Source organism: Rhinolophus hipposideros (genome assembly GCF_964194185.1).
Source record: "Rhinolophus hipposideros genome assembly, chromosome: 10".
In the NCBI taxonomy this organism is placed as follows: Eukaryota; Metazoa; Chordata; class Mammalia; order Chiroptera; family Rhinolophidae; genus Rhinolophus; species Rhinolophus hipposideros.
The window spans coordinates 63,427,788-63,441,446 of record NC_138056.1 but is presented as its reverse complement, the minus strand read 5'-3'; the positions used below and the strand labels follow the sequence as shown (position 1 = coordinate 63,441,446).

The 13,659-nt window shown below is 39.3% G+C and overlaps 1 protein-coding gene across 1 annotated transcript in view; it reads right to left on the bottom strand.

Moving 5' to 3' along the window:
• DEUP1 (deuterosome assembly protein 1) overlaps nucleotides 1-11,229 on the bottom strand; it is a 68,587-nt gene extending 57,358 nt beyond the window's left edge. The window contains exon 1 of the mRNA XM_081062602.1: nucleotides 11,166-11,229. Coding sequence (XP_080918728.1) covers nucleotides 11,166-11,212 — 47 coding nt within the window. The 5' untranslated portion in view covers nucleotides 11,213-11,229. The remainder of the gene's footprint in view (nucleotides 1-11,165) is intronic.
• Between the last annotated feature and the right edge of the window lie 2,430 nt (nucleotides 11,230-13,659).

Genomic DNA, 13,659 nt, shown 5'->3' with positions numbered 1-13,659 from the left:
CCTACATGCTATGAGTGAAGCCACCTAGTCACTATCTTGTGCTTTAGATGTTTGGGGGTGCTCCAAGGGCAGGGCTCCACATTTCAGCTTGACAGTTTCAGCCTTTCAGTCTGGGTTGTCATCAGTTGTCCCTTAATGAAGCCAACATTCTTTAAGCGACTGCTGTGCATTGTGTGGAGAACAAGGCCATGTGCCTGTGCATAGAGAGAGACTTGCGAGGCAGGTAGGCAGGTGCAATGAGAGGCTGTGGAATACATGCAGGTCTCTGGGCAACAGAGGGGAGGGTACTGAATATAGACTTGGACAGGGTGGGCTACCACAGAAGCCTTCCTCAAGGAGGTAACATCTGAGCTTCCATTTTGGGATCCTAGTTCTGTCGGAGATCATATTCAGCGGATCTCTCAGGTTTGTGAAAGCTGCTGATTTGATAAGCAGTACTTGTTTTACATAATACATATGGTTTTTTTCATACAAGGGGTTGTAAAATGTCATGAAGGGCAGGATGGAGGACAGAGCCTTATGGCATTCTACTACCAAGCCCTATAGGGTTACAGTGATCCATTGATTGTTTCTTTTCTGATAACCAGATGCTAATCCACTTAATTAACCTTACAATATTTTTTCTTCCCCCCTCCTCCCCACAGAAATGTCGTGAAAAGCCCTGTAAAATATCATGACAAGGCCCAAACACAACTCTTTCTGTACGTTCCCTGGTGCACCAGCATATTGGCCCTGCGAACCAAGGCTGGTCTAACATGCGGTGGTCAGGGTGCCTCCATGCTGCGTCCCGGTGGCCATTGCTCCCTCTTCCAGATGCTCACAAACCACCCGTAATCTCTAAGATTTAGTCAAACTTATTTTGACATCAAACTCAGTTTTTTGTCAAATTAAATATCCCCTTTCGAAATTCAACTGTCCAATCTTCTAGTATGTCTTCCCTTCTTAAGTTTTAAGAGATAATTAATAGCAGCAGCTGTCTCAGTAGTGTCAATATTTGCTTCTCAGTCTAGTGAACTTTAAAATAAAATGCAAAGGCTTTTTCTAGGCGCCTAACAGAGCTGGGCACTAACATTATTGATATTCCTTTCTTTGGCCAAATGCTGACTAACACTATGCTAATTACTTTCCTGTATTTCCTCCCGGGGATCCTCACAACATCCCATCAAATAGGTATTATTGTTCCAATTTTAGGAAGTTGACTGAGGAGCTAAAGAACAACAAAAAAAGATCCACTGAGTCTTCCAGGTTTTGGGACCTGGTGGATTGTGTCTGACATATTACTAAGACATGCCCACTACGGCCCTTACTATTTGGCTTATCCTTGAGAGCAATCACAATAGAAGGGTCGTGGGATCAGGCTAGAGGTCAAAGGGCGTGCCCCCAGAAGGGAGGGGGCACACTGAGACTTGCAGAGTGACATACCTGTCTGGTGAGCCTACGGTCAAAATATCTGGATTTCAAATTTGAACATGAAGAGAGCAAAATAGAAAAATTTATGACATAGATGGAGGTCGTAGTATCGAGTATGTTGGAAGTGGACAGGGAAATGGACTGTGGAGGGTCATTCAGAGTAAAAAGAGCTGGAGTAAGATACATGGACATATATGCTACTCCAGAGTCCTTTAACAAATGGGCTTACATGGTGATTCTTAAGGGCAGACCTTCTCAGACAGGTAGTTGTGGTGACCATATGATGATGTATTATCCAAACTAGGACAATTTTGAAGGTAAAGGGGCCACTAATAATAATTATGCCAGGACAACAGGTGTAAACAGTGATTGTTCCAGGCAAACTGGGATGTAGGGTCAGCCTGCCCATCAACAATCTGGAAAATAGAAGTAGATAAACAGATCTGTAAGGAAAAAAAAAGAGTGAGTTTGGTTTGGGACATAAGAGACATCTGAATAGAGATGGGTCTTCAGCATTGGAGAGTGAAGGGGCAACTTAAAAGACAAATATAAGTTATTTTGGAGAAAGGGGAGGGAGACAGGAAGAGAAGCACAGAGAAAAGAGAAAGAAGAGACTATCATGCAACGTGAAAAAGTCTAAGAAAATGAATTTCCGGAAGGCTGATTAGCAATCATTTTAGGCCTTTTTCAAAATATTTTAATGAAACTCATTCTAAAATGTATGACTGTATATTTGTCTTAGTTGTATTACTATATATTTAGCAATACTAAATGTAATGTAACTTTTCCACGGTGGTTCACAGAACCTATTCTGCAAACCAAATACTGTATCACACCAGAAACATAAATAGAATCAAATGGGAGAGACGCCCAGAGAAGTCCTAGAACCACTGTTTTAGATATATCTGACATCAGCCTGCTCTTTAATCAGTTGTCTCCTAAAACAGTAAAGTGAAAGATTTATCATTTTATGACTTTTAGGTCACAGTTTCATGGTTTCCCTTGTTCAAAATTAATTCTTCGATTATAGCTAAAAATAGCTTTTCATTAGTGTTTGCTGAGTTGGCAGTATTACAACATCTATTTTTACTGCATATTTGAGATGGTGGCTCATGTTCAGTACATTCTTCTCTCCCATTTAATGCAATAAGTTTAATGTTGGGTTGTGGAGGAGACTATAAATCCCTCCATACCACAAAAGCATGTTTAAATATACTTATAAAGGCCTTTATCTAAAGCCTTCATCATCCTCATCAAAGGAAGACATTTATAGAAATAAAATGCAGTGTGATAGCTTCAAAGTCCCTATTAATATTTTATCAGAATTCTAGGTGCATACAAATTTGGAATTTCATTTGTTATGTTCTAAAAATAATTGAAGACCTGTTAAAATACCTACATGAAGATAAAGTTTTTCTTGAAGCTTTTTCTGTAGTAACTATTCACATTCTGAGTTACATCTTGGTTCACAGATTGAATGAGGTAAGAAGACAGTAAAATATTAGCAGGCACTAATATGTAATAATCTTTAGGGTGATTTTTATAATTATCTAGAAGTGTAAGTAACTTCACTATCCTCATAAACATATATATGAAATATTGTTTCATATTAATGCATGTAAACATATGATACAATTAGTAATACACAAATGTTTATCTACACATGCATTAGCTTGGATTCTATAAGCCAACTGCTAAGACAATTAAAATTTCCTCTTTCCAAAAGGTCTATGTGAAGAGAGACTGCCGTGTTAATACATGTGAGGATAGTCATTTTACCCTTTTCTATTTAAAACTAGAGCCAGCTCTTTCACTGGATCCTAATAGTGAAAAATTAGGCAAACATTGAAAAAAATCTGTTTTTCCACTGCTAGAAAACTGAGAAATATTCTGTTTCCTGAATACTGGAAATTTCTAATGAAATTTCTACTGCCAACTTGTTCTGATAATTTCCAAATCTGTATCTTATTCTTATCTCCTTTGTGGCTAGCTGCCTGCCCAATATCCATACATCCTTTCTTCCATACTAACAGAGCTCTGATGTTATTTGGAGTGGAAATGTGTCTAGTGAAGGACATAAGTACATTTTGCAGTCTCCCCTGGGCTAGGCATAGGCATGGCCATAGAACATAATCTGGTGTGTGAAATGTAACGGAAGTTGTCATGAAGCTATTTAAAAGAGGACCACAGCACTTGCTATCAGCGACCTAAACATCCCTCACACTTAACCACGTCAAGGTACTTGGTCTGATTTCCAGTGGACAGCTTCATTAGTCTCTCAAAGTAATCTTTCCCTTGCTTTCCTTCCTTCCTTTCTCTTTCTCTCCCTACTTCTTTCTCTCCCTACCCTCTTTTTTATTAATTTCCTTACACCCTTTCAAAGTCAAAACCACTCATTGAATTCCTGTAATAACTCAGCACTAGTCTAACATTTCAGGATCTACCTTCAAAGTTTGACAAATCAGGATTTTACCCCAGGTCTACTTTGCTTTGCTTCTTCTTCAGATACACAAGAAACTAGAACTTGTCAAATTTGATTACTCTGGAGAGGAGTTTGTGTGGGTGGGTGGGGATAAAGTGTTGTGGAAGGAGAACAATGGGGTATAGTCTGGGCCATTCAGAAGGCAAGAGAATCAATCAAATTAAAAAGAATTTTCAATGTGCAAAAAGAATACTTTACAATGATTTATTAAACTACCAATATGTTGACTTATGTTAGAATTTTTTAGAAACTCGAATTAAACCTGTATTTAACTCATAAGAAACTGGGAAGTAAAGTTGTGATTATCAATTAATACATCTCAGAGTGAAAGAAAACTTTAAAGGTTAAGAAAGATGCACACATAGTAGAGTACGGCTTTAAAGGCTTTTTCTGATTTCAGATGTGAGAAGTTATGCTTTGGTTCATCTGCCCTGGTTCTGTGAAAATATGACTTTCATGGCAGATAATAAAAATGGCAGATGTTGTAGCAGTACCTTCATTTTTAGGAAGGATTTGACAAGATTCTCTGAATGAGATCAATGGCTAAGATATAAGTCACAGAATAAAAAGTAGAGTAAATGGTTCAATAGAGAAAAATGAGACTTGGTTAAAGATGGATGAAAATACACATTTCATTCCCTTCCAAAAATCCTACTAAAATAAAGCAAAGGGAGATTTTTAACCTATAAGGTGAATCCTACATGAACAAAAGTAATGGGAGCTAACAGTGGAGAAAGCCAAGACACAACACAAATAGGTATTTCTGGAAGTAGGGGGTAAATGCTAGCTGCCCGACTTATACTTTCCAAGCAGGAGAATTTAAAAGACTGTTCTCTGGCTCTGATCAGCCTGAGACTGAAAACTGAAAGAGACTAGACTGATGACCATATAGTGGAGACCCCTGCCAATGAGTCCCGCCATGTACACTGGAGCTTCCTGTCAGCGTTCGACTCACTCTACCACTCTTACTTAAATAGGAGCAAGCAGTCAGGCCTCACAGCCATTTGAAGAAAGCAGTTCACACAACTAGGTCAAATACAAACAAAACATCTATTGAAGAAAATTATGCAAAAAGAAGAAAACTTCAAAAATGTTACAATTAAGATACTAGAGTTATTAACTCTAGCCAAAACAAATGTACAGGGAAAAAAAAAGAAGTAATAACAGTATACAACTATATGGGTCAGAGGTGAAGAGCATTTATAACGTCATAACACGGCAAACAGAATATTGATCCAATCAAAATCATGGTGTACTGGGAGAATGGAGGAATAGGAAGTGTGACTGTGTGTGACTGTGTGTGTGTGTGTGCACGCGTGTGTGTGGTGGGAGCATGAAAACCATTGTGTACATCAATAGATAATGTCTAAAACTGAAAAATCGAGAAGTACCAATATAAGCATGTTATTTAGAGATATGGAGGTAAATACCAAAAGAATTAGCCAAAAATAAAATGCTTCTGGGGAGTGGAAAACTAAGGAGGGAACAGGAGATTGCTGTTTTTTGGTAACCGATAAAGAATCAAATGACTTTTTAAGCTGTGTAAACGTGCAACTAACTGTTCTTTTTCAAGTAGAAAAGATATTTTAAAGAAATAATCCATATGTTCATCCACTTCTACAAGAAAAATGACATTTTTAAAAACAGCACTCCAGAATTCATATATTTCGGGACTGTATGTATGTTTCATTGACCTCAGCATTGTTCAATGAATTTGTGGAATTATTATTTAGAAATGACCTTCAGAGATAAGTTTATTAAATATAAGCTTTAATAATCTTAAATATATTGATTGGCTGGTGGCTATGCTGAGCCCTCAGGGAGTTGCAGCTGCATCGTAGTTGGTGGACAGATTTCTCTGGAAAACCTGTTTGAATTCTCTTTTAGAGTAGCTGAGGCTAGAAGAAAGAAAGGTGGGGCTAGGAGAAAGCAGTTTTTAGGGTTTGGGGAGAGGCACAAATTGAAGGATGTGGAGAAACACCAGAGTCGCACCCACAAAATGACTGTAAAGGAGTTGATATAAGAATCAAGATAATTTCAAACAATTCTTATTCATATTTTTAATGATTCTAGGGTATATTGCATTGACTAAAAAGTGATTTAGTGGGGCGGCCAGTTAGCTCAGTTGGTTAGAGCGCAGTGCTCTTAATAACAAGGTTGCCAGTTCGAGCCCCACATGGGCCACTGTGAGCTGCGCCCTCCACAATTAGATTGAAACAACTACTTGACTTGAAGCTGATGGGTCCTGGAAAAACACACTTAAAAAAATAAAAGTGATTTAGAATGTAAAAGGAATAACCAAATAAACATACAAAAAAGAAGTGCTTGGAAATAAAAACATGGTTGCCAATACTAATGATCTCAATAGAGGTAGTAAAAAAAGAAACAGAATTGTATTCCATTGCTAGATAAAAATTAGAAAACTCAAGAAATTCCTCCAGCAAATAGAGCAAAAAAGAATGATGGAAATTATGAGAGAAAAGAAAAAGATATAGGTGTTCTAGGAGATGAGACTGAAAGAAGATAGTGGAGACTTATTAATCAAAGAAATAGAAGAAAATTTCAAAGAGCTGAAGAGATTTGAATCTTTTGAGTAAAGGTGTTTACCAAATGCTGTGAAGGATTATGGAGAAATGATCCATACCTAGAAAGTTACCTTAGTAAATTCGTAAATTCCAAGGATAAAAAGAAACTTATAAACCTCCAGACATTACAAAGAAAGAAATCAAAACAACAACAACAACAACTCTGAGAGAGAGAAAGAGAGAGAGGGAGAGAGAAAGAGAAAGAGAGAGAAGAGAGAAAGAGAAAGAGAGAGGAAGAGAGAAAGAGAAAGAGAGAGGGAGAGAGAGGGAGAGAGAAAGAGAAAGAGAGAGAGGGAGAGTATATTGGCATTGGCTTTTCCAACACTAACTTCTTCAAGACTATGAGAGTAACGTTACAGAGTTTGTGTCTGAAAGTAAAAATAAGACATATGGACATGTAAAAAGTTATAAAGTATACTAGTCATGTTCCCTTTTATGAAAAGATTACCTAAAGAAATACTTTAGTCAAATTAAAAATGAATTTAAGAATGTTTTTCAAAAAATCAAGAACAAGAAGATTTTGTATACAAATAACAGTAATAAACAGTACAAACAAACTTACAGTGTTAAAAAGGAGTCTTAAAATAAAAGAGGAATAAATAATAATTAACATTATGCTGTATGTAATGATTTATATATAAATTAATAGCAACCAGGAACTAAATACCCAGATTATTTCTTGGAGGTGGGATAAGGGGCGGAAAGGCTAAGGTTAAGTCTTATTAGGGTTGAGGGAGGTCAAAGTCACAATTAAAATTCAGGATGCCAAAAGAGAAATCCAAATTTAAAATGCTTGTGAAAAATGTAAATGAACAACTTATAAAATAGGATGTAGAACTTCTAAGAGAAAAAGAATAAAAAGAAAACTAAATCAAAGTAGCAAATGTTGGGAAAGCAAAAGGAATCAAATGTTAACATATTAATGATTGTATTGGCATGTTAATGATCATATTGATGATCTTTTAATGGCAAAGATTCTTCAATTGAGGTATATATATTTTAATCTAACCGTAGGCTATTTACAAAAGACACAATATGATATTAAAAAAAGACTGAAAATACAGGGATATAAAAACAAAGATTGAAAATAAGGGGATGAACAAGTATATTACAGACTAAAGTAAATTAAAAAGAAAGCAGAGATGGCAATATCAGTACCAGGCAAAGTAGAACATCAACAAAGAAACCTTAACTTATACTTGTGAGATGTTTTATAATGCTAAATCACATAGTATACGAAGAAGATATAGTATCCATGAGTCTCAATACTTTGAGCAACAGAATACTGAAAAATGTAAAACAAAAACTGAAATATAAGAACTGGGCAAAACCACAATTACAGTAAAGATCTTTTTAAAAATTTGACAGATCAAATAGACAAAAGTAAAGTAACAATGGATTTGAAAAACATAATTTAAACACAATAGTAATAATTAAAAGGTTTGATTATATACATATAACTTTTTTAACCTTTTTACTTAACCAATAGAGAAGATACATTTGTTTTCAAATGCCCAAAAGAACATTTATAGAAGTTGGTCATCCACTAGGTCACAATAATATTAATGAAACTGAAGTATCCCCTTGGCCATATTCTATGACCATGGTGGTAGGGGGATCAGAAAGTAAAAACAAAAAGAATTACCTCCCCACCCTGAAAGTAAAAACAAAAAGAATTAAAAAAAATTACCTCTTTTTAATTTAATTTACCGAAATATCCCTCGAGTCAAAGCGCAAGTCAAAATTGAAATAAGAGGCTATTTAGAAAAATGACAGAGGGAACTCTAATTCCATGGTCCCCAGCAAAGCTGTGTTCAGGAGGAACTTTAGCTTTAAACCTTTTATTACTTAAAGAAATTATGAAATCCAGGAATCATGAAAATAACTGGACCATATTTTTCAACTCAAACATCAGAAGAACAAGATAAGTAAAATAAATCATAAAAGGACAAAATAATGAGTAGAAATTCATGAATAAGAAAACAAAAACAAAGCAATATCTAGACCTGGTTCTCTTTAAAAGGCCAATAAAAATAGATCACTTATTCATTTTTAATTATGTTCTGGGCACACACTCTAAAAACAAATAAAAAGGACAGACTCACTTAAGTATGATTGTTTCGATTAGAAGGAGTTTATGTTGATTATTATGGCACAAATACAAACACCTATAATTGAGAAATCATGGATAAATTAAAATCCAACCCCTGTTATAATCCATATGTCAGAGAATAATGATTCACCCACATTATACGTGATCTGTGTAAAAGCTTCCCCCACCTTAGGCCTTTGCACATTCTGTTCCTGCTCGCTGGAACTCTGTTCACCCAGAAATAATCTTTGCTCAAATGGCACCTTCCCAGGGAATCCTTGTTTGACCACTCCATTCACACTCTATTCCTCTCCTCCTTTGCCTGCTCTATTTTCTTTAAATCACTGTATGAAACATGTTTATATCTCCCACTGTCTCTCCCACTAATACGTAAGCCCCTTGGAGCAGTGGTCTCTATTTTGTTCGTTGCTATCTTCCTGGTGCTCTGACCGATAACTGGCTCATAGTAGACTCTACATAAATGTTTGTTAAATGAAAGTTGCTCTACAAAACATTACCGTGTATGTAGGTGACATTGTTTGATAAGCATATAACAAGTCCCTGATGAATGAGGTTAGACTGTCTTCATGATCTAGATTTTTATGTATTTCTCAATAGCATGGGGACAGAGGCAAAACCAACCTGGTTCTCCATGCTTTGGAGACCATGGTAGATGATGTCTGGTCCCATGTCCGCTGTGAGGAGTGGAGTAGTTCCTCGTGTAAATCTCCAGCAATTCTCATTCACTTCTGGTTTGTAACTATGTTGCACCCAAACAAACTCTATGGTTGCCTACTAAATTCTAAATTCTTTAAGGTCTGTTTCTTAATGATCTTTGTATGAACCATAGAGCTTAGTGTTATGCCTGGCATACATTCAGTATTCCATACTTTTCCCCCCCAAAGAATGAATGAAGAGAAATACCAGTCTCCAAGGCCTCAGATTGGCAGGAGTGAAGTGATATCTGGTACCCATCCTTAGGTTGGAGACCTTCAATCTGCATTTTAGCCCTCTGTGCTATTGTCACACCACGGACCTAACACCTGCTCAATCCAGAATCCTACCCTGTCTCTCCTACGGATACTAGGTACGCTGCTCCCTGTATCTCACTGTCATCCATTTCCAATGTAGCAAAGAATGCAGGGATTGGCACCACACGTATCTGAATTCAAATCTTACCTCCTCCACTAACCAATTGTATACTCTGGGGCAAGGTCCTGCTTTATTTCTCTTTTTTTCTACATGTCTGAGCTCAATGTGGCGGAAGCTGCTAGCTGTCTACCAATATCCGTTATTCTTCCTTTTATTATACAACTGCTAAGCTTTAGTTGGCCGTGTGGCTGCCCAGTTAGAGACCACATTTCCCCACCTTCCATGAAACTAACTGTAGCTCTGGGACTAAGTTTTGGCCAATAGGGAGTGAACAGAAATGAGGCCTGCCTCATTTTAGGAGTATGACTTCAAGGTCATACTCCTAAAAGGTATGGTCTTAAGCTCTCCGCTTGCCCTTTCCCTTTCCCTCTGGCAGGAGCACAGTCATGATGGTGGGAGCTGAAGCAATCACTTTGGGCCCAGAGGTGGAAATCATGCAGTGAGGACAGCAGAGCTGCCCTACCAGTCCTGGTCTGCTTCTCTCTGGGCTTGTACAGGAAACAGAAGTGAACTTCAGTCTTACTTAAACCACTGTATTTTGGGGTCTCTTTGTTACAAGAACTTAGACTATAACTAATGTGCTCAATTTTCTGAGTTGTGAAATGACAATACCTAACAGGGCAGGAGGAGTGTGCAGGAGGACTTAAAACAGTGAGAACTATTGTTATCGAGACTGGGCAGCTTTCCTTTAACCTGATGTTAAAGTCATGATCTGAGCAGAAAAACTGAAAGTGAGACATCTGCAGTGGTTTGACTAGTGCAAAGTCAGTCAGTCAAGATTAGGCACAATAGTGCCACGCCTACTCACTGCCCCACCTCCCCTGCCCAGCTCTGGACAACCAGTGGCCAGTTGGCTAATAAAACAATAGGAAGAGAAACCTTTGTGGTGTTGCTGGCAGGGAAGGGGTGGGGACAGATATTTGTGAGAAGGAATTTAATTCTGAACAACGGCAAATGCTATACAAATTCTATTCCTTATCTCTTCATGAAAGTTTGGGTAAAATATCCAGTTCTTGTTGCTGTTTTGAGGAGCTAGATGTGTTTTGAAGCTATGTTTAAGTATTGAGTTCAGTTTTCAGGGCAAATGTGAGGGGATGCTCAGACACTTGGTGCAACAAGAGAGGAGCAAGCTGGCCAGTAGCTGTTTCACTGTGGAAACCTAAGAGCATGGGGCCAGTGGGGGCATCCATCACCCTAAAAACATTTTTAAAAACTCACTAAGAGTTGGAAAATGGTGATTTTTGTGTGCAGCTCCATAGTCAAAATTTGAAAGACTCAAACTATAGATTCTTAATTAAAGTCACTTGAATTTACCCCACCCTCCTCACCAAAAATAATTGGCATATTCTTCTATTAATACTGAATTTCAAAATTCCTGTATCGTCAGGGAATTTCTGGCATAGTGAAGTTCCAACTTATTAAATAGAAATTTCTCAGCACTTACCCCACTATATTATGGGCTTGGTTCTCCATATCCAGAAACTGCTGCATCTGGTTTAAATTTCTTGATTTTTAATCTGTTAGGGAGAAAAAACAGTCTAGATTCCTAAAAATGCTTACATTTATTAACCTATAAAAAAAGAAAATTTTGCTCCTGGCAAGCCATTTCGTATGTTTTTCTGAATAGAGTAACTCTTGGTTCTATAAAATGTAGAAACTTGCACATGTCTGTGTGTGTATGTGTGTGTGTGTGTGTGTGTGTCCGTGTCCCCACGCATTTATGAATTGGCTTAATGATGAGTTGAAGTATGTGGTACTGACTCAAATGAGCATTCATTCACTGTATATTGAGCAACGGCCTGGTGCCAGGTACTTTGCCAAAGTGCTCAGTACATGAGGTGAGTAAAACAGAATTCCTATTCAACAGTTGGTCCATCTAAATGCTCGCACACTTTCCTTTCTTGTGGATCCTCTAAAAGTTTGCCTTTATTTGAGTAAATTCTTTCTTTGTCCCTTTCTGGGTTTTATTAGGATGAATATCATGAATATTTAGGACAAAAAACCCTAAGAATGCTCTAAAAATAGAAAATTCACAACTCCTCAATGGTTCTGTGGGCACCTGTTCACCCGTTTGACAAAATAGGGGTGTTAGTGGTTGCCTAAATTAAAAAAAAAAAAAATCTTTTTCCCAGTAACAAAATTTTAACTGAAAAATCATCTATGAGGATATACGGACAAAGAATTGAATAGGACTTCAAGTCCTCTGATTTACTGAATAAAAGTCAATGAAATAGCATTCAAAATGGTAACAAGAAGAGAAGGAAGACACCTAGGCTCACATCACTCTCAAATCAAAGGATTTCAGAGAGACCCTGGCATTGTGTGGGTAGAAGATGGGCGAGGAGCAGCGATGGGGAGAAGTATACATTCGTTTTGCAGGTTCTGAATTCCCTCCCTTTAACATCAGAGAAACTGAGGCACGGACTCGCTAGGTGACGTGCCCAAGGCCACACAACTAGAACCTAGACCTTCTAATTTAGGTGGAATCTCTGCTCTGGATTCTGCAAGGACCGTCCTGGCGTCCCAGGCTCTGCCCACCTGTCGCCCGACCGCGACCCCGACCCCGACCTCCCTGCCCAGACCCACGCAGGGTCCCAGGCCGGCTCCGAGGAGCGGCCGACCTGCTGTGGTCCCGGGCCAGGACGAACCTCGGGGGGCGAAGCCGGGACGCCCGGGCGGGTTACCTGCATCACATTGCGCCGCGCTCTCCCCACTGGTCTGCGGTCGCGGGAGCAGAAACTCCCGGGTCCCCGCCCTCCCCGCCCGCCCCGAGGGCCCCCCCGTCCCCGCCACGTTCCCGCCGGCCGGGCCCGCTTGCCCCGCGGCCACCGAAGCCGTTAGGGCTTCACCCTCCCCGCCAGCAGCCAGGCCGCCGCTGTGCCACTGGTTGCCATGGGGACGCGGACCAAACTCGCAGCCCCGGGGCCTGGGGGTGGGGCGACAGGCTAACCCGCGGGGGGCGTGGGCAGGCGGGGCCGTGCGGGGCTCCCCGGCCACGGAAACCACCCACTCAGCGCGACCCCGCCGTCCCGCAGTTTTAACCCCGGTTGCTCCCTGGACGACGGGTTCCCCGGGACCACACTCCGGGTCCTTTCCTTTCTGTGGCTCTCACTACCTAGCCCGCTGTCCAGCATCCAGCCGGGGCCCAAGAAATATTTGTTGAAGGAAGGAAGGAAGGAAATAATGAAGCAACAAAGTGTAAGCAGCAGGGAGTGAGGGGGGAATCTACATCCAAGTTGTTTAAATCCCCTTGGCCCTCCGCCCTCTCACCCTCTCACATTTGAAATGATATGAAAAAGAAATAGACTTGGGGTAAAGAGAGCTCCCTTGTCAATTCACCGAGATGTCTTCCTGTCGGGAGTAGCTGGATTTCTTTTAACAGCATCGCTCAGTGGACAGCTACCCTGGTCACGATAACAGCAGAGCTGTACCTGTCTTTTCCCTCCAGTGCATTGATTGGAGCCTTAGAAAAACTCTGTGAGTTCGGCAGTCTTGCCTTCCTTTTAAGGAGAAGGAAATAGTTCCTAAGTGGGACAGAACACAGAGTGACTGATTCCAAATTCTTTTCTTTTTTCACCAAATTCCAAGAATAATTGATGACAGAAGCAATAATTGATGACACAATCCTCATTTGAAAGCAATGATAGAAAATACCTGTATTTGTGTGTAGACATTTTTTTCTACTGATACCTTGAGTGATATTTTTAAGCACTTGAATTTTGTGCTTGGAAAATATTCTTGCACTTATTTTGGGAACAGAATTCCTTCGCGATACATGCAGTCGATTGATTTCTAATTCTTAAAATCGTTTATTTGCTTTCTACCTTCATAACGTTAAGATGAATTTGCTACTTTAATATGGCTATCAATTTAAAACTGACTCCGATCCTTCCATTCAGGTTCAAAAAACCATTTGCTGTTCCGTGACAAATTGAGTT